The sequence below is a fragment of the Sus scrofa genome, chromosome 5 (genome assembly GCF_054392235.1).
Source record: "Sus scrofa isolate SSC_HxYL_T2T_F1_AM1 chromosome 5, Sscrofa_HxYL_maternal_Yorkshire_Landrace_v2.0, whole genome shotgun sequence".
In the NCBI taxonomy this organism is placed as follows: Eukaryota; Metazoa; Chordata; class Mammalia; order Artiodactyla; family Suidae; genus Sus; species Sus scrofa.
In genome coordinates this window covers 30,901,262-30,927,461 of record NC_139387.1, presented here as the reverse complement: position 1 = coordinate 30,927,461, position 26,200 = coordinate 30,901,262, and the positions used below count along the sequence as shown (strand labels likewise).

General features: G+C 38.3%; 1 protein-coding gene across 2 annotated transcripts in view; it reads right to left on the bottom strand.

The window, feature by feature from the left end:
- USP15 (ubiquitin specific peptidase 15) overlaps positions 1 to 2,982 on the bottom strand; it is a 116,171-nt gene extending 113,189 nt beyond the window's left edge. For both annotated transcript variants that reach the window (XM_003481646.5, XM_003126341.7), the window contains exon 1: positions 2,883 to 2,982. In XM_003481646.5, coding sequence (XP_003481694.1) covers positions 2,883 to 2,971 — 89 coding nt within the window. In that variant the 5' untranslated portion in view covers positions 2,972 to 2,982. The remainder of the gene's footprint in view (positions 1 to 2,882) is intronic.
- Between the last annotated feature and the right edge of the window lie 23,218 nt (positions 2,983 to 26,200).

Here is a 26,200-nt window from a genome sequence, read left to right as displayed (position 1 = left end):
TACTACCAAATATAAGGTTTGTTTCTCCTCATCGGAGACATGTGTTAACTTATTTTCATCTTAGACAGTCAGTTTGCAGATAAAAATCATTCACTATTTACAGATAAAGAGAAATTCTGTTATTCACACAGAATCAAATCATTATCCTTTACCAGGTGTTAGCATTAATTTCTAGAGTACTAAGAGGTAGCCCTTATCGGCGAAGTGCTCACAACCTAATTAAGAAAATTCATTCATTTGAATACATTTGACTATAACATCAAATATGAGTATTAAAATTTCAAGAATAAACTCGTGGTAAACCTACCATTTTTTCCTCAATAGTCTAATCAGTCTTTCCAAGATGGTTATATACAGATATTAAAACAATGTTCCATTTGCATATGGCTGGTTTCAAGAGTAGCACACAGGATTTGTTCAAATACCCCCAAATGACTAATCCAATGATTTTTTAAAAAGACATTAAAAACAGAAAGAAGTTTTTAACAAGTTTTAATGAGTTCAAAAAACATGAGCCCAAGTTACAACTAATTTATTAAGCATCTTTACCAGTTCTGTACTCATGGATACATTATCAAATTTGTGCTTATCAAATTACTCTTCTTAAACTCTGAATCAAACTTCTGATAATTCCTTTTTGGGCAGGTTTCACCTCCAAGTAACTGGCTCATATATAAACCAAACTAGTTTCTGCAGCATCCCAGTATCATCTTGTTTATTCATTTTTTCCTTTAAATAAGAGGGGAAATTAATTGTGAGGATCAACATTTGCACATTCTGCTGTTACCTAAATATCTGGTTTTCAGTTTCCTTTTCTTTCAAATGAAAGCACTGAAATGACTCAAATGTATAGACTTCTTGTATTTGCTCTTTTAAAGAGATCTTTAAAATGATTTACAGTAACTTTGGCAAAAAACAAAAATGCTGAATTTTAAAGTTTAATGTTCATAATACACATAGTACTCCTAACATCCTGCAGTGTCAACACCACCAATTATTACACAGTATACCAATGTTAATACAACATTTAATGTCAACACAACATTAAACCCAATAAACATAAGTAATATCCAAATAAGTATCTCTAAATTTTAGATTTCTATTTTGTGGAAATCTACATTTATCTTTTTATGAGGTGGTAACAGGCAAAGTAAATTAAGAATCTGAAATTTTTTAAGTTCTTTTTTTTTTTTTTTTCAGCATTCAGTGGGATTCCCAGATCAGGGATTGGACCCTGGGCTGCAACAGTGCAAGTGCCAAGTCCTAATCACTAGATCACCAGGGAACTCCCTAAAGTGCCCTTTAACAAACAATAAGAAGCAAGCATTCATTTCATCTGTAAGGATCCATAGGGCAAGGCAAACATAAATGTCCTAGGAAAAGTCCAATTTCCCCACAGTAATAAACGCCTGGAGGCACACATTGGAAGAACACTCCAATATGCACAACAATGATTTTTAAGTCTGATTTTTTTTTTTCTGTAATGCAACAAAAATATATTTACACCCTCAGGGATCATATAAACATAGTATGCAGCCTAACAAAGTAGGATAAAAGTACCAAGACTTACATCAAAGTATTAAAATTCAAGTCCCATGTCTGCCATCTATTTAGCTTACTTGAAAATGATCCTAATACCTTGGCATTTTATCAGAAATGACAGTGATAAGATAACTAAGATTTAATTTCTCATAAACAGAAAATCTTTTAGAACATTTCACTGAAGTCAAGTAAACTCCTATAATGAAATTATTCTTGTCCACTTCATAGATGAAGATACGAAGGTGCAATGGTTTAAATTAACCTTCCTCAAAGTCATACTGCAAGTTAAGTGGTGGAAAGGTAACCTAACGCGGGTCTAAATCTTAGGCTCCTTCCACTAAGCAATATTGAGTAAACGAAAAAACACTCCGCAAATTATATGCCACTGTTACGGTGAAGATGGGAAGTGAAAATTTTTATTGTAATAAAGCAGTACATTAGCCTTCCTAATAAAACACAGCATTTGTGTTACATATTCACATAACTGAAGTTATTCTGGATATCACTTGATATGGCCCACAAACATTAAAATCACCAAATACTTCGTTCAGTATTTCAAACTGTAGCATTTCGTATTTCATAAGTTTGAATGTTAGCAAGTGACTTAAGCCTCAAGTAGACTTATCTACATTTTGCAGGCCTATGTTATCCTTCAAACCGGAGGGAAAGGCTGCACTTCTAAAAGAAACGCTGCCGGAGTCTATCCAGCCTCCACTAAAGCACAGGACCACGTGGTATCTATCACTCAGAAGCCTAAGGTTCCCGACTCCTCTCCCTCCTTTTGACAAGGAACCAGAAACTAAGGTTCCTCTCTCTTAAGTGGCGCCCTGACACATGCCACCTGTGTAGTACGAACCGCAGACATCCTGCAGTCGGCCTCCCGGAAGAATACGAGAATCAGAACAGGGAACTTGGATGTCGACAATGCCGGGAAAGGAAATGACTAAAGAAGTAAAGAGGGTGAGATCGCGATCCACCGTGGGACCAAGACCTGTCAAACATTAAGAGACTCGCACCCAACGACTGTAACCTATCCTTTGGGAAGGCCTGAGGTGGGAGCGGCACTACCAGAGGAAAAAGGACGAAGAGAACTGCACGAGCCGCCGCCGCCGCTCCCCGCAAGGCTCCCAGCATGCCCCGACGAGCCACGAACCCCGGCCCTCATTTCAGGTCCGATCTTTGCCCCAATCTTTCCGGAGCGGCCAAAATCCTGCTGCCCGAAGGCGGCCGCCGCCGGACCTGCCCGCACCTGTCACCAGCGAAAGACACCAGCCCGCAGTTCCCGCCCAGTTCTCCACCACCCTCGGGCAACCACAGCCATCTCAGTCGCTTTCCCTTACCAGGTGTCTCCTTTCCGGAGGGAGGTTTTGAGCAGCGTCGCGATGTCAGACCGCTGGATGTCCAGATCTGCCGCTCCGCCTTCCGCCATCTTCTTCCACTAGCGGTAGCGGAGGCGGCAGCGACAGCGGCGGCACGCTCCAGAGCATTGTGGGAATGGCGTCCCGCGGCCCCTCCCAGTCAGCAGGTCGAAACCAAAAGAGACGTAAGGGTGGGGGGGTGCGCCTGCAGACAAGAGTTGGCTCCGGGCGGAGTGAGTGCATTGCCATGGTCTGCTGCTCCCCATCGGCCCCCGCCGTCCAGCAGCTCGCCTCGGCCTCCTCCGGCCGGGGACCGCCTGGTTTTAAGTCTCCTCTCTAGGGCCTCGGTCCTCTCTCGCTTGAGCGGTGCTACCGCCCGATCCATCCTCGACTTCTGCCTTCCCCTCCCTCTTTCCCACAGACGCCTGAAAACCCTTATTTGCGCATTCACTCACGCTTGAGGGTGGGGCGAGGCGGGGGGCGTGGGGACGACTAAAATATGGCAGAGGATTTCAGCAACTCCGTGACTCGAGTCTTTCGTTGCGAGTCGCAGAACCTAAACTCAATGAATTTTGGACCAAATGGAGAACAATCCGAAACCGAACGCTTAGCCGCAGTGCTCTTTCTGGGCTCTTCCTTGCGCTTCTACTATTGCTGTAGGTGGAGACCTTTTATAGGCTCTTTGTGACGCCTCCCCAGGCACACCCTGGCAGCTAAGCTGCAATGAAAAACATGTTCCAGTTCCTCAGTGAACAGGGTGTGAAATATATATCGAATAATGCCGGGTACTAAAGGGAGAAAAGATGGGCGAGAAACTCTCCTCAATGTTATGAAGTCATATATTCTTAACCACATCTTCCCATAATGTATACACCTGAAGCTAGATAATACCTATTATTTGACGCCAATTACTTTATAAATGGGGAAATCGAGTCTCAGAAATCAAATGCTAAGGTCATGCCGTAAGTGGACAGGCAAGTTTATACCCAACCCGTCGGCTGTCTATTCACTATAATACACCCATTACTTCTCCTTATGAAAGCTTGAACTAAAAGGTAAACTGGGTTATGCTAGCTTTTTTTTTTTTTTTTAACCTTTTACAACTGGTGCCTAGCACAATGCTGCCTAACACATAAGAACTACCTAAATATGTGTTTAATTAATGAATTGTGGCAAACTGCTTAAGTAGTTCCAAGCATGAAGATGTCCAGAGATTTGACTTTAAGATAACGTGATGTGAAAAGGCTAAAGATGAATAAGAATTCCTACATAATCTCTCTTTTTTTACTTATTTTCGACCTCTACCATAACTCATTTGGTGGGAATGCAGTAAATGGGTGCAATATGCTAGTAAGAAGTGCTGACCCCTTCCAAGTTACGGTAATGTATATTGGCATTATAATTTGCATATAGCAACATTATGATTGCTTATTTCCTTTAAAATAATACTATTTTGCACTTTCGTGTTATCCTTGATTTGAAATTCTGAAACAGCTTCCAGGTACTGTATTGCTTGTACTATTTGACTTTTCTTTTGACAGGTTAAAATAAACATAATTTGTTTAACTATGAGTATCATCAAAGGGTCACACCTCCCTTCTTTCCCACTCAACCTCTGAAAGAGAGCGTAGTATTTTCCTAAGAGAGGCAGCATGGTATGGGAAGAATAGTGACTTCATGTTCAAAACTTCACTTCAACCTCTAGTTGCAAAGCATTTAACTTATAGTTTAGTCATTAGGTAATACTTATGTTAAAGAATTTTTCTGCAGATTAAGCAAGACAATGGTGTCTATTCCTGGAACATAATAACCAATCAATAAACAACTAATCTTTTTCACTGTTGGCAGGATGAATTGTAATGGTGTGTAAATTATATCTCAATAAAACTGTTGGAAGAAGTTACTTTGAAGGTAAACATACTCTATTGTTTATAAATATAATTGAGGACTGATACCTCAGGCACACTCATGCTGTTCAGTTCCCTTTCAAAGTGCATTGGTAATATGTCGAAATCTGTATCCATGAAACAAAATAAAATAACCTCTTCTTCATTTGCACCGTGTTCAAGGTAATGAGGTAAAAGGATAAGATGTATAAAAGTTCAATGTCAATTTGAATTATATGTCAGATTGATGAGGTCATTTTGTAGACCTAACTAGTTGCTTTCAGAGTCAAGAAAGAAATAACAGTCACAATATTTTATTTAACGAGCACTTATAAAGTGCTAAATCAGATTCTAAACACTTTAAAGTATTATTTTGATCCTCACAACTCTATGAGGTAGGTATTATTATTATTCCCATTCTGTAGATGAGGAATTGAAGCAAGTGGCGGAACCCACATTTGAAACCAAGCATTCTAGCTCCACAATCTAGGAGTTGGGTGGGTTTTTATTTTTCTACTAAGCTTGATGGTCTTTTTTTTTCTTTTGAAATTTATTCTATACTTTATCCCATTTTGTATGGCTTTCATATTTACAATTTAGTATTATCTATTACATTTCAATTTTTCTTTAAAAATTAGCATTATATTAAAATTGTGTATGTTAGGCAACTAAAACTTATAGAGAAGAAAGCTGTATATACCATTAAATATTTTATATAGCATAATAAAAAGAATAACAACTGATAAGAATAACAAAAATAATACACTCTCTGAAAATAAGTAAAATATAAAATGCATAAATTGGTTAAAAAACAGTGTAACTATATAAATATGTCCTCTCAATTTGTTACATCTTATTGATTCTTCAATATAGGCATTATACCATTCTAGGTGATGAGATAAGCAAGACATTATAGACTTTACATTGTACCATGGAGAGAAATGGTTATTAATAATACAATTGGAGAACTGTATTATTTAATTATACAGTTGCATTATTTAATTATAATTATCATAAGTTCTTTGATGGAGAGGAAATCAGAATTAGATCTAAGAAGACTTCAGCATTCCAAGAATGATGTCAAATGACCCCCTTCACGGTGGATTATGCACTTATTTACTATGAGATATATTTCTTCTCCAGAGATTCCTTGTTTGTGTATCAATTGTAGATTTTTGGTTTGCGGTTATTCTGAAGTTTTGATGTAAGAGTCTATATGTATATGAGATTGTTTTAAGGTGTTGTTCTCTTAATTGCAATTTCATCTCCAGTGTCCTGCATTTTTACACACCTCTGCTCATGATTTCTGATTTTGGTGGTATATTTGTGCATGGATGACTTAGTATTTTTACTGTTTTTATACCTTTACTGGTGAGCCTTGTCATTTGTGGAATTTTTGTTTCCTGTTGAGCTGTCTTTTCTTTTCTGCCTAGAGAAGTTCCTTTAGTATTTGTTGTAAGGCTGGTTTAGTGTTGCTGTATTCCCTAAGCTTTTGCTTATCTGTGAAGGTTTTGATTTCTCCTTCAAATCTGAATGAAAGCCTTGCTGGGTAGAGTAATCTTGGTTGGAGGTTTTTTTCTTTTATCACGTTGAGTATACCATGCCACTCCCTCCTGGCCTGCAGAGTTTCTGCTGAAAAATCTGCTGATAACCTTATTGGGGTTCCCTTGTATGTTACTTGTTTCTTTTCCCTAGCTGCTTTCAAGATTTTCTCTTTGTCTTTAATGTTGGTTAGTTTGATTAATATGTGTCTCGGTATATTCCTCCTTGGGTTTATTTTATATGGTACTCGTTGTGCTTCCTGGATTTGAGTGAGTGGTTCCTTTCCCATGTGAGGGAAATTTTCGGCTATTATCTCTTGGAATATGTTTTCTGTCCCCTTCTCTCTCTCTTCTCCTTCTGGCACCCCTATAATACAGATATTGGTGCATTTAATGTTGTCCCAGAGTTCTCTGAAACTCTCTTCATTTGTTTTCAATCTTTTTTCTCTTTTCTGTTCTGCATTCGTAATTTCTTCTAATCTGTCCTCCACCTAAAGCTTATTCGTTCTTCTGCCTCCTGTATTCTGCTGTTAGCTGCTTCTAGTGAATTTTTTATTTGTTATTGTATTTTGCATCTCTTAAGTTTGATATTTTGTATCTCTTCGGTCAGTGTTTCCTGTAAGTTATCCATCTTTGCCTCCAGTTTATTTCCAATGTCTTGCATCATCTTCAGCATCAACAATCTAAAATCTTTTTCCTGGGGCTGAGAATCTCATCACTTAGCTGATTTTCTGGGGTTTTTCCTTTCTCCCTCATCTGAGTTATAGTTCTCTGTCTTTTCATTTTTATAGGTTTTTGGTGTGGTGACCTTTTTACATATAATAGAGTTGTAGCCTTTCTTACTTCTGGTGTCTGCCCCCCTTGTGGCTGAAGTCTGTATGGGGGCTTGCTGTAGGCTTCCTGATGGGAGGGACTGATGCCTGCCCACTGGCAGGTGGAGCTGATTCTAATCCCTCTGGTGGGTGGGTCTTAGTCTCTGGATGGGATTAGAGGCAGCTGTGTGCCTGAGGGGTCTTTAGGTAGCCTGTTTACTGAGGGGTGGGGCTGTGATCCCACCTGGATTGTTGTTTGCCCTGGGGCTTCTCAGAACTGACCGATGGGTGGGGCCAGATTTTCCCAAAATGGCCCCCTCCAGAGAAAGGCATGGCTGCTGAATATTCCTAGAGCTTTGCTTTCAATGTCCTTCCCTCACAACAAGCCACATTCACCCCTGTTTTCCCAGGATGTCCTCCAAGAACTGCAGTCAGGTTTGACCCAGATTCCTATGGAGACCTCGCTCTGCCCTGGGACCCAGTGCACGTGAAAGCCCGTGTGCGCCTTTTAAGAATGGGGTCTCCATTTCCCCCAGTCCCGTGGAGTTCCTGCACAAGCCCCACTGGCCTTCAATGCCAGATTCCCCAGGGGCTCTTTCTCCCAGTGCCAGATCCCCTCACATGAGGGTTTGATGTGGGGCTCAGAACTCTCACTTCTGTAGGTTAGTCTCTGTGAACCAGTTAGTTTTCAGTCTGTGGAGCTTCCCACCCCAAAGGTATGGGGTTGTTTATATCATGAAATTGCCCCTCCTACCTCTTGATGTGGCCTCCTCTTTTTCTTCTGGAGTAGGATATCTTTTTTAAGTTTTCCAGTCCATTTGGGTGGAGATTGCTCAGCCTTTAGTTGTGAATTTTGTCGTTTTTTTAAGCTTGATGGTCTTGATTATAGCAATCAACTTTCTAGTGGCCTCAGTTTACTAATTTATGGAAATTCTACTTATTGTACTTATGCTTCTACTCTCAATTATGACGAGAAATAAGAAACTGTATGTATTGCCCCTGCTCTGGAAGCACGTATACTAAGATATTGTCTGTTAATTCTAAACTAGTGAAATTCCACTACTGAGTATTTTCTCTGCTGAATAACTAAGTAGATAAATGATGAGAGGAGTTCCCGTCGTGGCACAGTGGTTAACGAATCCGACTAGGAACCATGAGGTTGCGGGTTCGGTCCCTGCCCTTGCTCAGCGGGTTAACGATCCGGCGTTGCCGTGAGCTGTGGTGTAGGTTGCAGACGCGGCTCGGATCCCACGTTGCTGTGGCTCTGGCGTAGGCCGGTGGCTACAGCTCCGATTGGACCCCTAGCCTGGGAACCTCCATATGCCACGGGAGCGGCCCAAGAAATAGCAACAACAACAACAGCAGCAAAAAGACAAAAAGACAAAAGACAAAAAAAAAAAAAAAAAAAAAAAAAAAAAAAAAAAATAAATGATGAGAAATGTTACTTTCCCTTGAATCACACAGATTATTGAATATAAGCCAGGGGTTGTATCTGCTTATTTGGAATGATTGTCTTCATTGATGCTTCCTTAGTTAACTTTAGAAAAATGTAGTGTTTGCTTGGTGATTGTCATTAACCTTTTGACTCTGCACCTTTCTTGTCCACTAAAAATTTAACTTAGGGTTTTGAATAGGGAAAAGGGGCATACTGTGTACTTTAGATATTACACTTGATGTGAATAAAGCGCAGCTTACATAAAGGCAGGATACCTTCATCTTCAAATAACCCCCTCTTCTGCTCTTGGATGTTTAAATGATCCCTTTCAGAAAGGTTCTTGTGTTTAGCAATTAAGACATAGGACTTCAAATGTCAACATTCCAGAAGAGGGTAAGTCGTAAAATTAAGGTGTCAATGAGAGCTGATTTTCAGCCTGATATGGACCAGAAAAAGAAGAAAAGGCACTGTATTTTGTTAATAGAGCTGAATGCAAGAAAGTACAAAGGAGAATTCCAAAAGGAGCTTTGCATACGACACAATTTTGTATGGTGCAGGCTACAAGAGCCTAAGGAAAAATATGTGAAAATCAGCACATCCAGAAAGAAACAATGATTGATGTCTTTATTTCTTGACGCTTCTATTTCTGATCTTCAGGAACCACTGTTTCACTTTTTCCTTCATCTTTGTCCTTCCTCAGCGGTTATTGCCCCTTGATAACTCCTGACTCCCCAATGCCTGTTCACCTCTCTAAACTCTTCATTCTTTTCTCTTTTGTAATTTTGTAACTCCCTTTTCCCTTTACTAGCTCTCTGAACAGCTAAAAGGCAGTAGAAAGGTGGGGGCGTAGTGCAAACACCAAAACAGCATGTAATAAAATGCTTAATCTGTTAATGACATTTTGTAACTTGAGATATGAATAAAAATTGTAAGTGCCTCGATGAGGTTTTTAAAACTTAAACAAACAAAAACCCACAGAGGCTTCTTATTTCAGATAAATGTTAGGTCTTGATAAAGGCGGGGGGGGGGAGTAGTAAAATCAATAGAGTGTCTTATACCAAGGGCCAGTATGCTTGGATTTTGACTCTGGCTCAGTGCCATTAACTAGTACAGTAACAGCCAAGTTATTTAATCTCTGTGAACATTAGTTTTATCACTAAAAAATAAGGTAATTAGACTCTTCCGGGGTTGAAACTCAAATGCTTGCAAGGGTTAGATATAGCTAATATAAATGGGCAAAGCCAAGCTGTTGTAAGATAATAAGGAGTTGCTGGAACTCTGATGAATGATCTGCCCTAAATAAAGTTATTTAAATTTAAAAAATTAGAACAAATGAAATCATACTTTCTACCCTAAAGGATCTAGAAAGTTCATTTTTAACATGAGCATGAAATCTGCCAGTTTAATAAACTGAGCTGCTATTTCATATTCTCTATTTTGGAAGTACACACAAAATACTGTGAAAACTGACACTACTATGTAGGGTGATGTGAGCCTACATTAAAGTAGATATTCTTAAATGATCATAAAACCAAACTGAATTGAATCAATAAACAAATCAAATAATTTTATAGTTCTAGAATTACAACAAAAAAAATTTTAATGGACATAGTATATTCTGTGTGTTCTGCTATTTCAAATTGAAATGTACGGTTGGAAACTTTTCCAAGAAAAGAGTCAGATTAGCCTATTCAACCAAGTGATATAGATTAAATCAAAGGTGATAGGAGGGAAAATCTGCCCTTTTTATTTTTTTCTTTATTTTGTTGGTTATGTTGACAGATTTCAAAGTTGAATATGTTATTATATTTATTGGTAATTTCAAAGTTGATAAAGAACCACTTCATGAAAAAATGGAAATGTTAGGCAATGTCTGGGTCCTTTCCCAAACTTCATAATAACGTGTGGGCTTTAGAAAGCTAAATCATTTCAAGCATGTTGATCTTTTGTTTTAAAGGATAAGTTAAACAAAATATCGATCTTAACATTATATACCTGATCGTTCACACTTTACATCAGTTTTGTTCAGGTTTTTATAAATGTTTTCTTCCATGAACATGGATCTTGGAAATCTACACATCCAAAGTGAGGTAGAGAATTGTGAAATGATTCAGTGATTCTGCAGCTATATCGATTCCAGAGAGATCAACTTTGATTTTTCCCAAGAGAGGACTGAATTATTCAGGTTTTCTGTTTGTACAGTCCTTCTCTTCATTTTGGCTTACATAGCAAAAAGATATAAACTGCTTTCAAAAAGTTTTAGGATAACATAATAGCAGGTCTTAAAGAATATATCTATGTTCTGGGAGTGATACAAACATTGAATGAGGTGTTTCTATGATGTTGTCTTCCAGGTATCTCTAAGCAGTAGGGCACTACAGACCACAGGGCAGTCTTAGTCAAGTTAGAGGACATCGACAATGAAGGTAAAACAAATCTAGCGACTATCATAAAAATAAATGCTATGCTTTTTGTTGCTAGCATACTTCTAAGCCCTTTTGAACTATGTCAATTGTGCACTTCTAAAATTATTAGTGGCCCAAGACTACCGTGTAATACATTGGATGTGATTTCTCTAGCATGAGGGATTCATGATATGTGCAGGAAATAACAATATACCTCTACTTATAAATTTATTCACTTAGTGTTTTTAAAATGTAATACACTGTAGTGGAAAGAATGTACGTTTTAGAATCAGAAAGACCTGTATTTGAATGCCCTTCTCTGCTACTTGCTAGTTCTGTGATATTGGAAACTTTACTTTCCTCATCTGTGAAACGGGAATAATAGATGTCTGTTATAGCATTCAGTCAAAAGAGAATGAAGTAATGAATATGAAACACATAATAGTGCTCAGTATATAGTAGCCATTATTATTTACAAATTATCTGTTTTCTATTGGGCAGCTACTAAATTTGAATGTCTAAACAAATTCATTAAGATAGCAAAGCTCCTATGCAGTAATATAAACCAGTCTGTCACAATTAGTAGTGTCCCATGTCAAAGAAACCCAATCATTAAAGGGGCTTTAAGAAGTGTAATAATGAACGTCCAGCTTTACTCATACTCTTCTCTGTGAAGATGTTCTTAAGGGTAAAACAATGTACTTAGAAGCCAAAAGTGGAATATGATACAAAAATATTTTCATCTGCTTACAAATGTCCTCTAATTATAAAATAGATACATGATAGATCAAATACTTGTGTTATAGTCATCTTATCTATGGACCGAGACTGATAGCACAGAAGGCAGAGGAGTGGCTCCCTAAAGATGTCCCTGTCCTAATCCTAGCACCTGTGAATATGTTACCTTATAGGGCAACATGGTAGAAGGGACTTTGTGATGTTATTAAGGTTAAGTCCCCTGAGACGAGGAGGTTATCTTGCATTATCCAATTGGGCCCAATCTAACCACATGAATCCTTAACTTTCTGGCTGTGGTCAGAGGTAGATATGACAATGAAGGAAGAGCTTTGAAGATGAAATAAAAGGGCCATGAGCCAAGGAATGTAGATGGTTCTTAGTGGAAAAAGCAAGGAAATGAAGCCTCCAAAAGGGATATTGCCTTGCTAATGCCTTGATTTTAGCCCAGTGAAATCTGTTTTTGACTTCTAACCTATAGAAATGTAAGATAAAACATGTGTGTTATTCTCAAACAACTAAGTTTGTGGTGACTATTTGCAGTAGCAGTGGAAAACTAATACAAACAGGTAGTAGAACAGCCTGTCCTGAGGAAATTAAGACAAAATATTTTCAGACCTAAAATTGATCACTGTATCCACATACTATAACACCACACAGATATGTCATTGATAACATAAGAAATTGGGCTCAATAAGATATATTCTCTAGACTGCCAGATCACAAAAGTATGGAAGATGTTTTTAGCAATGAAGTATAAAATTGACACAACATAGAAAGGAATAGCCATCTTAAATTCTTCAGTGATTATGAGATGATTTTAACTTTTTAGGCAATGTCATCATATTCTTAACATGAAATTTTAATAAATATCCATCATGAATGAGGACCTGGAGCTTATAAATTATACTGATTACATTTCCACTGGGTTAGATAAGCCATGGATAGTTGACAGTAGATATCAACAGCTTCTAGACCAGTTGCAGTAGAATAATCACTGGCATACTCTGCAGAAGAAATGTTATAAAGACTCAACTAATAGAGACCCTGAAACAGTGCAGGAAAGCAAGAGCAGCAGTTAAGCCAACCTCATATATTACAATCAGAAGAAACAGAGTCAAGATAATGATAGGTTCCCAGGAGGATGGCAACAGACCCCCACCCCCCAAATGTGACTATTGACCATGGAGACTGGCTGCGGACATGGGTACGGCCCAACACAAGATCTATACCCTTTCCAGGAATGTGGAGCATGATTAACAACCTACAGGGATTAACTGCCCTCTGTCACGGGACTCAACCACCTATCCCTCCCTTGACCTTCCCCCCCTTCTTCATGTTCCTGCCACCTTTCGGCCATGAACTCCAGCCACAGATTCCCGCCGAAGATCCTTTATAAGCTTATCACTGCCTCACGGTCAGGGGTGGCATCATCTTGAGCTCAGCCCCTTGCCCCTCTGATGCCTTGATAAATCTCTTTTGCTTTACCAACTAGGCCTTGCATGTTCTTTCCTCTCTTGGCAAACCTAGCAAATAACTTATGAGGAGTAGAGCTGTAAATACGTATGAGCTGGATAATGCATATAACTGGTAGCCAAAATAGATTACAAATCAGTACACATGGCCAAAACTTCATTTCCTTCCTTCCTTTTATCCTCCTTCTAGAAACCCCCCTCCTCATCTTTCCTCCCTTCCTCATTACCTGTCTTCCTTCCTATCTCCCAGGGTATTTGCCACAGGTCTACGTAGACAGTGGTTCCTTGGTAAGTACTTACTGAATGGAATAACTTTGTGGGCAAATTAAAGCTAAGAATAAAACCCACCTACACTGACTACTTTCAGTGGCTAATGGAAAACAGAAGTAGATCAAGGTAAGGAGGAAAATGCCCTATTGTTAATAGAGCAAGAGCTGAGTGATTTTAAGTAACGCCCTTTAGACTCTATAACGCTCTAACTCCTCTTGAATGGTTCATGTAAATGGTGCTATACAGCAAGTTTCTTTTACCCCTTTCAGAGAAAAATGAGTTTTGAAGAAGTAAAAGAAATTTGAAAAAAGGTTCAGAACTGAAAGACTTCCAAAATAAAGGAAGTTTCCCTCAAATTCTTCTGTTAACAAGATTTGCATTTGCAAGCTTTCTGTTTTCATATTGCATAAGTTAATTGAGGAAACAAGCAATAACAACTTATAAAGATGTGAATACTTCTTTTCAAGGCTGAACTTTAAAACTATGTTAAGGAGAGGAAATAAGTTTTTAAAAATATAGAGGGATTTATCTATGGGAAATGAGAATTCACCAGGAAGGAAGTTTTACCAACCTTGATTTTATGATGTATTTGCTGTCATGATGTGGAAGAACATTTATCATGAAATCAACTGAGGAATTAGGTGTTTCTTTAAAAAATGTAGAAATAGTAATCTCTGATTAAGAATTGACTTGGGCATCTCAAATTAAATTCTAGGGCTGCCCCCTCAAAAAAGGAACTATTAAAATAGGGAGCAAGGAATCTAAGAAGAGAATTCAATTCTTCATCTGAACTTCAGAAAGATATAATGGAACTCATCTAGAATTTGCTCTTCCTTCCCACTGCTGGAAATACATTACTTATCCAGGGACTGTTAATTGTTGAAGGGTTAAAAAGGAAAATGATTTCAGCCTCAGGCAGTATTTCTGTAAGTGTGGCTTATAAATTAGCTATATCACAAACACTTAAGGTACATTTTAATATGTGGATTATTAGGCCCAACTCCAGATCCAATGAATCAGAATCTCTGAGGGATAGGGTTTAGAATTTTGCATACTAACAACCTCACACATGATTCTTAAACTCTCCAAAGTTTGGGAAGCATTAGTGTTAAGAGACAGGCTGGTTTCTTGAATTAATTTTGCCCAGATTCAGGCAATGACCTTGTGATAAGAGCAAAATTATATTGTAGCTGTAAGGCTAGTTTGTCAGTTCTTGATACAACAGTTTCTATCCCCAGCCCTCTGGGAACATGTAGTCTCAGTAAATTAAATGAACAAACTCTAGTATTACTCTCATACACTGTAATTGGCGTTACTTTAGGATTTTTTTCTTCCTTCTTAAAAATTGGCAATTTCTTTAATAAAGATTCTGGCTTTTATCAGTGGATTGATTTTATATTCAATAGTTTCTTCTATTTGATGTCTCTGTATTAATCATTTATAGTCCATTGGGCTTCCTCTTTATAGCAGATAAATCATATTTCAGTTAAAATTCAATAAACTGATAAGAATTGTGTATCTAAATAATAAATATTATTAGTAAACAATGTAAGGGTAATTTATTTTTATGTTAAGAGTTGTACTGCCTATATAAAAATATCTAATTTAAGATTTGTTAAAAAAAAAAATTTGGAGTTCCTGTGGCTCAGTGGGTTAAGAACCCAACTGGTATCCGTGAGGATGCAGGTTCAATCCCAGGCCTCACTCAGTGGGTTAAGGATTCAGTGTTGCTGTGGTGTAGGTCGTAGGTGCAGTTCAGATCCCACATTGCTGTGGCTATGGCTGGCAGCTTTAGCTCTAATTTGACCCCTAGCCTGGGAACTTACATATGCCACAGGAGTGGCCCTAAAAAGAAAAAAAAAACATTGTTAAGCCTTAAATGGGTAAATATAAATATAATACAAATATATGCCATGCCACATAGTTATGTATATTTTTACATATTTATATATATTTAGATAATCTTTAAGGAGAGAAAATGAAATGCTTGTATGGTGTACCACACATATTTCTCAATGTGTAATAATCTGCAGACTCTATATCAAAATCTTGTTTGCTTTATATGTTTCAGGATCATAGTCTTTGTTACTGCATTTAAAGATCATCACATTAGAAAATCTTATTAAAATGAATTTTATTTTGGAAACACTGAAAAGAGGAAAAGATCTTTTTGTAGGCTAGTGTCATCCTCAAACTTTAATGTATCTAAGAATAAGGTATGGGATATGTAAAAGTGGCATATTCTTGTGTACCTTCCAAATCAGAAAATCAGGAGTCAGAACCAGGAATCTGTAGTGTTAGAAGCCCCCCCAGATGAATTTATGAAGTTAAGAAGTCCTTTGAGATATCTCAATTACAGAGAGACTACAGTGTATGTTAAAAATGAAAGCATCAGTAATTATCTTTTTTATTTCACAACATTCCATGTTTTGTATTGCGGCATTGACTACCCACCCCTCTCCTATCTCACCATACCCCAAAAAGAGTCTAAATCATCTTTTCTTCCTGGACCTTTGCCTTTAGTGAGTATGCCATGCCTAGGGACCAGCTTGGGGATCCATGGGACTGAAAACATGACTTCTCTGAAAGTACTGAAATTGCCTGATTTATAAAACTGACTCCTTTGGACTCATATTTTGACAGTTAAGAAATAACACAACATGAGAATCAAAGGAATCTTGAATAAGTAAACAATTACATAACACATAGAGACAATGGCAATATGAAAATGGCTTTGAAATAACTAAAAATGATTAAATGTAATTAAATTTAAAAACAAAACATCCAGGGAAATGCTATTTAGAGATGCATTTCCCTTAACTGGAGACAGATGAAATTGAAAGGTTTGGTTTAGCTATAACCAAGATTTTCTACTTGGGAATTACTGCCAAGGAATCTCCTTTACTAATGGTACTTACAATTGTAGTTGAATATTTTCCTGCTTAAAATCAGGGGTTCGTATTTGTTACCCAGATCTAATTCAGCCCTAAGAGTGTGTAATAAATATTAAGAAGAAAATCTCGGAGTTCCTGTCGTGGTTCAGCGGTTAGTGAGCCCAACCAGCATCCATGAGGACACGGGTTTGATCCCTGGCCTCAATGGGTTAACCATCTGGCATTGCCTTGAGCTGTGGTGTAGGTCACAGATAAGGCTCGGATCCAGCGTTGCTATGACTCTGGCGTAGGCTGGTGGCTGCAGTTCCGATTGGACCCCTAGCCTGGGAACCTCCATATGCCGTGACTAAGGCCCTAAAAAAGACAAAAAAAAAAAAAAAGGAAAATCTCTTATTCACTTTCAGTACCTCAAATAGTAAAACACAAACTTTTAAAGGGAAAATTCCACTATTTGAGAATGAGAGTAAATATTATTTAAACAATATTTACTCTTGAAATGACAAATGGGGAGGAAACAATCTGTGAAAAGATACATTAGTAGAGTAGAAATAAAATATTCTTAGAACTCAGTGGACCTAGCAATCATCTTATTTAATCTGTACCTTTTGGATGAGCAATTTAATACTTAGAGAGGTTGTGACTTACCAAGCTCATAAAGCTAGTAATAAGGTAGGGTCAGGATCAAGTGCCCAAATAACCTTATTCTGATGTCATTGCTCTTGCTATAATATCATACTAATTCAGTAAGTCACTGTATTGATGATACAGGGCATTCCTAATGTAACATGACTTGTGACTCAATTGGAAGCTGTGCTCACAGTGCCAAAAGTCATAGAACTCCCTGTGGCAGCAACTACTTACTGTCCCCAAACGTATACTCTCTTTTTCTTTCATAGCAATAGACGTTTCAGGTTGACACACAGCTACACAACCAAACATGCTGGATGTTTTTCTTTTTTAAAACCACTTTGAGGTATAATTCGTATACCTTACACTTGACTCCTTTAAAGTATACAGTCTGTAATGTCTCTTCGTTTATTTACAGAGTTGTGGATCCATTGCCACAATCAACATTAGCATATTGTCATCACCCTGCCTCAAACCCCACACCCCTTAGGTGTCACACAAAGCCCCTCAGTCTCTCAGCCCCAAGCAACCATGAATCTATTTTCTGTCTCTATCGATTTGTCTAACTGGACACTTCATTTAAATAGAATCCCTTGTGACTGGCTACTGATTTTGCATAATGTTTTCAAGGTTCATCCACATTGTAACATGTATCAGTATATCATTTCTTTTTATTAATAATAATGCAATTGTATGATTACCACATTTAATTAATTAATTACTTTATTTTTTTGTCTTTTTGCCTTTTCTAGGGCTGCACCCATGGCATGTGGAGGTTCCCAGGCCAGGGGTCAAATCGAAGCTATAGCTGCCGGCCTATATCACAGCCACAGCAATGCAGGATCCGAGCCGTGTCTTCAACCTACACCACAGCTCACGGCAATGCCGGATTCTTAACCCACCGAGCGAGGCCAGGGATTGAACCCGCAACCTCATGGTTCCTGGTCAGATTAGTTTCCGCTGCGCCACCACGGGAACACCAAAGTTTTAATTCTGATGTCCAGTTTTATCTGTTTTTTTTCTTTGTTGCTTATTCTTTTGGTCTTCTAAGACACTATTGCTTAATCTGAGGTCCTAAAGATTTATACCTGAATTTTCTTCTCAGAATTTTATAGCTTTGTATCTTATATTTAGTCTTTGATCCATTTTGTGGTAATTTTGTTTGTGGTATGAAGAAAGGGTCCAATTTAATTATTTTGCATTTAGAATTAGTTATTCCAGCACTACTAGTTAAAAACATCGTTCCTTCCATCAATTGTCTTGGAACTCTTTTAGAAAATTAATTAACCATAACTATGAATACTCTCAATTCTGTTTCATCCATCTCTGTGCTTATCCTTATGGCAGTATCACATTGCTTTGATTACTGTAGCTTTGCATCATGCTGTGAAATCAAGACGTGTGAGTTCTTCAACTTTGTTCTTTTCTGTCAGGATTGTTTTGGCTATTCTGGGACTCTTGAAATTCCATACGCATATTAGAATTAGCTTCTCATTTTTTGTAAAGAGGTCAGCTGGGATTTTGATAAAGATTGCTTGGAATCTGAAGTTCAATTTGGGGAGTAAATGCCATCTTAATAATGTTGCCTCCAAATTTATGAACATGGAATCACACCATGTTTTCTTCCTTCCTTTCTCCTCTCCCTCCTTCTCTCTCTCTTTCCTTCCTTCCTTCCTTCCTTCTTTCTTTCCCTTTCTTTCTTTCTTTTTCTTTCTTCCTTCCTTCCTTCCCTTTCTTTCTCTCTCTCCTTCCTTCCTTCCCTCTTTCCTTCCTTCCTTCTTTCTCTTTCCCTCTTTCTTTCTTTCTCTTTCTTCCTTCCTTCTTTCCCTTTCTTTCTTCCTTCCTTCTCTCTCTCTCTCTTTCTTTCTTCCTTCCTTCTCTCTCTCTCTTTCTTTCTTTCTTTCTTTCTTTCTTTCTTTCTTTCTTTCTTTCTTCCTTCCTTCCTTCCTTCCTTCCTTCCTTCCTTCCTTCCTTCCTTCCTTCCTTTCTTCTTTTCCGGCTGCCCTGTGTCATATGGAGTTCCTGGGCCAGGGATCAGATCCGAGTTACAGTTGAGACCCAAACCACAGCTGCAGCAATGCCACATCCCCAACCCTCTGTGCCAGCCCAGGTATCAGACCCACGTCCCAGCACTCCCAGGATGCCACCCATCCCATTGAGCCACAGTGGGAGTTCCACACTATGGTTTCTTAATCTCTACTGCTAATTCATGTGGTCATGTTCTAGGATGTAGTCAATAGAATGTGTGCAAAAGTGATGTGTAAAACTTCTTATCCATGCTCTTAAAAGGATGGATCATATTTATCACCTCCCTCTCCTGTTCTTCCTTTCTGCTGGCTGAAAATTGGAGATGATAGTGGGAGCTAGAGTTATCACTTTTCCATAAATGGGAATAATGCTCCTATGTCTTCTTTTTATAAGGACTTTAATCCCATCATGAAGGCTCTACCTTCATGACCAAATCTAACTCTAATCACTTCCTAAAGGTTTCACTTCCAAAGACCAACACACTGGGGATTGGAGCTTCAACATTTGAATTTGGGTGGCAGGGAGGTGAGGGTACACAAAAACATTCAGTCCATAGCATTCTGCCACTGGCTTTCCCAAATTTATATCCTTCCCACATGCAAGATATATTCACTCTACCTGAACAGCCCCAAAAGTTTGACTCTTTCCAACACCAACTCTAAAGTCTAAAGTCTAATCTAAATCACATATGGGTGAGACCAAGGTATGATTCACCCTGAGACAGAAATGCCTCTCTATCTGTGAACTTGTGAAACCAAGCAAGTTATGTGCTTCCAAAATACGATGTGAAATAGGGATAGGATAGCCATTTCCATTCTAAAGGGGAGAAATTGGAGAGAAGGAATGGGTGACCAAGCAAGTTAAACTCTAGCAAGGGAAATCTCAGTCGATCTTGAGGTGAAATAATAATCTTGGTGGGAATACTCTGCCCTGCAAATCTCCTGGAGTGGTGATACCATTCCCATGGTGTGGCGGGAACACGCATCTATATCACAGCTCTGCCAGTGGGCATCGTGCCCCAGCACCTGCAGGCAGCTCCATCCCATGGCTTCCTCTGGAGAGTGTCTGGCCTGTTTAAAGTAAGATGTTGGCCCTGATGATCTCTGAACCACCCCCAGGGCCATTCTTCCCTTGTCACGTGGGTATGTCCACAGCTTAATAGCTCTATGGTTCAGGTCTTATAGGGTCTAAGAAGTCTGACAGCCTTCCTTCATTTTTTCCTATATCCATTTCTTCCAGTTCGAACTGGTAGTGCTGATGCTGGGGTGGTTGATTAGATCCATGATTCACACCTGTGTTAAATTCCTAATGGACTGGTTAGTCAGCCAAACCCTTAGCATTCTCTTCTGAACATACTTGCTCATTTTTTCATGGACAGGCTGAGAATTTTCCAAATATTTAAGTTATACTTCCTTTTGCTCAATAATTCTGTCTTCAATTCAAATCACCCTTCTAATATTTTACTATGTGCAGTCGGGAGGAACTAAGCCACTCCTTCAACACTTTGTTTAGAAATCTCCTCAGGTAAATATCCAGTTTCATCATTTGCAAATTCTACCTTCCACAGCATGCTAGAACACAAACACAAGTCAGCCAAATTCTTTTTCCAATAATCTGTTCTTCATTCCCACCAGAATGGCCTTTACAGTAGACATTTCCACCAATATTCTGTTCATAATTATTTATGCATTCTCTAAGAAAATGAAGGTTTTCTCTCTAACTCTCCTTTTATTCCTGAGCTCTTACCAGCATCACCTTTAGCAGGCCTTTCATGATAATGTGAGCTTTTTCCTACCATGCACCTTAAAATTCTTCCAGCCTCCCTCACACATTACCCAGTTCTGAAGCCACTTCTACATTTTTAAGTATTTGTCACAGCATCATCCTACTTCTTAGTACCAATTCTTGTATTAGTCAAGATTCTTAAGAGAAAGCGAACCAATAAAATAGATATAGATGTAGATATAGATGTAGATATAGGATTATGCAGTTATAGAAGCTGAGAAGTCCTAGGATCTGCTGTCTGGAAGCTGAAAATCTAGGAGAGCCAGTGGTATAAATTCCAGTCTTAGTCTGAAAACCTGAGAAGCTATGAAGGTGCAGATGGTTAAGTCTCAGTCCAAAGAGGTAAAGACTGATGGTTCCTTCAAGTAGTCAGTCAGTCAGTCAGAGTCATCTCCTGTTCCTCCTCTGTTATTAGAACATTAACCCCATCATAATCTAATCTAATCCTAATTGTCCTCTGAAGGCCCACCTCCAAGTACCATGGGCTTCAATATATGTATTTGGGTTGGGCACCACATTCAGCTCATAGCAACAGGTTAAATTACAAATAAGATTCAAATGAATAAACAACTCAAATGGAACCCTTTAAAATTTATTTATTTTATTTTTTATTGAAATTTTAATATTAGTTTCAGGTGTACCATATATTGAGTCAATATTTTTATAGCTTATGCTCCATTTAACGTTATCACAAAATAATGGCTATGTTTCCCTGTGCATTTCAATATGTCTTTATTAATTACGTGTTTTATACATAATAGTATGAATTTCCTAATCTCCTATCCCTACACAAAATGAATTCTTATTCTGAGAAAATCTCCCTATAGTACTTGGCTTTTGCTATGTAACCAACCACCCATATACTTGGAGGCATACGGAAAATAAGTTTTCATTCTTTTTTACACACCTATTGTTTCTAAAGCTTGGCAAATCTTGTTTAAACTCAACTTGGCTTAAACTTGGCTGCTTTAAGCTGCAAGTTAGGCCCAAGTATGCCCTACATTTCTGTGATCATAAGAATCAGTGGCTATCTGGGGCATATTCTTTTAATGTGAAAAGCTGAAAAGAGAGAAAGCTCAGTCACATAAGAACACTGTAAGCCTCTATATGACTGTAAGTCATATAAAGTCATTAACTTTATATGACCAAGCCTAAAATCAAATAAGAGCAAAATATACTCCTCTCTGGAGAAAGAAGGGGAAGAATGTCTATTTGTTGAACAGTATTTTAAATATAATCTACTACAGTCTGCTTTTTTCAATCACAAATATTCATTTATCAACCATATGTAAAATACACTCACCTCCATTTCAAGACATTGTAGAAGTCTCATTCAATCATGACATCAGATTTAAAGTTGAGGAGCACATGATTTATATATGTTTTAGAGTATCTTGTGATTCAAAGACCGAAAGACCTAAAGGATAAGGTATCTGTTCTCACACATTCAACATACAATGATGGAACGAGCACAGGATAACCATAATAGACACTTCCACTTGGAAAGGAAAAGAATGAGATACAGACAGGAGTCCCTGAATCATAGCAGTTCCAAAATCTTTTTTTTTTTTTTTTTGCCATTTCTTGGACCACTCCCGCAGCATATGGAGGTTCCCAGGCTAGGGGTCTAATCAGAGCTGTAGCCACCAGCCTACGCCAGAGCCACAGCAATGTCCAAAATCTTGCTAGGCAAATATTTCTAAATTCCTCTACATTAGGGGTGTGGAATATTCCTTGATGAAGTCCTAGTTCTGTTTTCCTGGAAAACACTTCCCATCTATGCTTCTACATGGCTCTTTTTTCCTTCCTCTGGGAGGGAGGGAGGATCTTTATTTTTTTATCCTCCTCCTTAACCACTTCTGAATAGGGCTCTGCTTAATTGCTAAGATGTTTTCATGGTCCAGTCCCTGCCTATAGAAAGTTGGAGCCCAAAATTATTTTTATATCTTTAGAATCTGTTCCTTTTAATTCAGGCCTATGGTATTTTTGCTAGAAGAGTTTTCAAAAATAGTCATGGATTTGTATGGATTGATTCCAGTCAATCCAGTCCAGAAGCCTCACCCACAATTCTCATTGAGATATGGTCATCCCACTTTATAGACAATTACAGGTACTTCGAGTAAGTCAGGATTTTCTTGGACCATATCCTTATACTTTATTAGATCCCTTTTATCCATGTGAAAAGTTTAAGTAGATAACACCTGTAGCAGACACTCTGACTAAGCTCATCTCGGTGGCTGCATGATGGATACCTAATGAGTAATGTAAATAAAAGAAAAAAGTTGAAGTTGATTTATGAATGGTCCAGACCACAATATGAATAAAAGCAAAGAGAAGGATGGTGTCTGCACTGCAGATCCATTCACGAGTGAACTTAAAAGAGAGTGAGGAGAGGAAATTCTCCCAATGAGCAGAGCTTTGAAAAGACAAGTTTGGTCCAGGGCCTGAAAGGAGAAATATTGTTAGATTTATAGCCAGGAGGTCTGAGGAAAAGTTGTGTGGATGGACCTAGGGAAATGGGCAAAAGTGTGAAGATCTTTGTATTACATATGAGCACCAACTATAATGCATACACCACACAAGAGGTGTTGAACAAATACACTGAATGACACCAACAGCTGACATCACATAGCCTCTGTCCCCACAGTTGGAACAATGAGCACATGAATGCACAGCCACAGATGCAGGGATGGTAGCTATACAGGCGGCCCCCAGCACAGGCTCCTGTTTACCAAGGCTGATCTGTTACTGCTGCCAAATGCCCAACCTGCTGGGAATAGAGACCAATGCTGAGCCTGTAATATGGAGCATCCTTACAGGGGAAATGAATAGTGGCAAATTAAGTACCCTGGACCCTATTCTGAAAGAGGCAATGATTCATCTTTAGAATTGACATTACAGGTGTGGATTTTCCTTTCCTGCCAACAGTGTCTCAACCATCTCCACCATCAAAGGGTTTAAAGAGGGTTTGATCACATGATGTAGGATCTTTCATAATATATCAAATGAAGGGCCATTCATAGGTCATGCTCTCTTCCAGGGGGGCATCCAGTATGTAGTGACTGGTTAACGTGGGGTTGTAAAGGCCTGGCCTCAGTGCCTCAATTAGGAAGGTCTCTGAGGAGCCATTTAGGCTCAGTGGGTGGGAGTCCTTTTGTAAATGCATTAATGCATTATAGCCTACCTTCTTTCTCAGCCCAGTCTTGCTTACCTCCTTTCTTCCACAGGTGTTGATCCTGAGAGCACTTCTTTATGATCTATTCACCATCTCAGAGTCAACTTTCATGGCACTTAGACATGCCGTACCACCTGTATCTTTGCTGAGATTTTAACAAAGGGTGTTGCAGTTACACCCTTAATTTGGTCTTTACCCTGAGGTCATGTGTTACTGAGAGTAGCCTAGACTTGCTTTTTCTCTGAAGCTGGAATTTGGTGATAAATAGTCTGATTTTTATAAGTTTCAGAATTCCTGGATTCTATATTTTTTCTCAACTCTGTAATTAGGACAGTTCTTTTTGACTTCACCTCCTTCTTATGCCTTTTCAAGTGCAGTTAGTTCACTTTTTAACATTCTGCTTTGAAATCCCCTCACCTAACTTCACAAGTTTATTAAGTAAATGTTCTTCCTTCCATGTTATTGTAGGTGACAATTTGCCCCTCCCCACCAAAAAAAAAAAAAAAACCCCACAAAACCTTTTTGCCACTGCATAACACTGCTGCCATTTTTCCACTCTCCTTGACAAATCATTGCCTGTTGCCCATTTCCAAGGCCAATTCTACATGTTTTAGGTTTTTGTTACAGCAGCGCTTTAATTACTCAGTTCTGTATCAGTCAAATTTCTCTGCCTTTCGTGACACCCCAGACCCATTTAACATCCTTTCTTACTTATGTATTTAGGGGTTAGATGCAGTTTGGCAGATCTTGACAGGACCCGCCTGGTTTTCAACTTCTGCAGGTTCGGTCTAAGTCTGCTTCACATGTATTTCATCTTCCTCAAGCTAGAAGCTAGTTGAGTCCTGTTTTCATGCAAAAAGCAGGAAACCAAGAGACAAGACACATAACCAGACTGATTTTGTAGGAGGGATGTTGTAAAAAGTAGTTGTATGAATGAACCTTGAGGACATTATGGTAAGGGAAATAAGTCAGTCACCAAAGACAAATACTATAGGATTCCATTTACACAAGGTCTCTAGAGCAGTCAAATTCATAGAGACAGAAAATATAATGGTGATTACAAAAGGCTGGGGAAAGAGAATAATGGAGGTTGTTGCTTAATGGGCCTAGAGTTTTACTTTGCAAGATGAAAAGAGTTCTGGAGATTGGATGCATAACAATGTGAATATAATTAACACTGCTGAACTGTACACTTAAAAATGGTTAAGAGAGGAGTTCCTGTCGTGGTGCAGTGGTTAACGAATCCGACTAGGAACCATGAGGTTGCGGGTTCGGTTGCTGCCCTTGCTCAGTGGGTTAACGATCCGGCGTTGCCATGAGCTGTGGTGTAGGTTGCAGACGTGGCTCGGATCCCGCGTTGCTGTGGCTCTGGCATAGGCCAGTGGCTACAGCTCTGATTCGACCCCTAGCCTGGGAACCTCCATATGCTGCAGGAGCGGCCCAAAGAAATAGCAAAAAGACAAAAAAAAAAAAAAAAAAAAAAGGTTAAGAGAGTAATTTGTACATTTTACAACATTTAAAATTAAAACAAGAAAGTTGAAAGGAAATAACTTTAACAAATGTAATAAATGGCCTAAGTATAGCACTATCAGTTAACTTTAGACCTTTTTAAGACAAGCATGTTAAACATTTAAGGGTGGTAACTATTGCAAAAAAAAAAAATCAAAACTAAAATTAATAACTTCCAAAATAGTAGAAGGGAGAGAAACAACACAGTAAACTAAGCCAATCTAGTAAAAGGAAGATGAATGGGAACAGCAATGACAATAGCAACAGTAGCAAAGAGGGAAAAAGAAAAAAAAAAAAGCAACAGTGGAAAATATAGCATATAGTATTTCTATGATAGTAGAAATAAGGCCAAATAGAATCACAATAAATATAAGTAATTGGACTTGTTAAAAATCAGAGGTTTTATACCTACTTGAAAAATAAAACAGCCTTAAGCAATTTATAAGAGGTACTTGAAATATGAAGACATAAAGAAATGTTGAACATAAAAGGATGGAAAATAATGTGCCAAGAAAATACCAAGGAAAGTTGGTTTCGCTGGTATATCAAAACTTATTTTGTATTTTTTTCTTACTACCTGTTCTCAATCAAATTTCTATTAGTATAGACTTTGAGGCAAAAATGTAGGGAAAAAGTTACTATTTAATGATAAAAATAGCAGTTTATAAGGAGAATGTAACATCTTGATTCTTTTTGTATCTAGATACATTACCTCAAAATGAA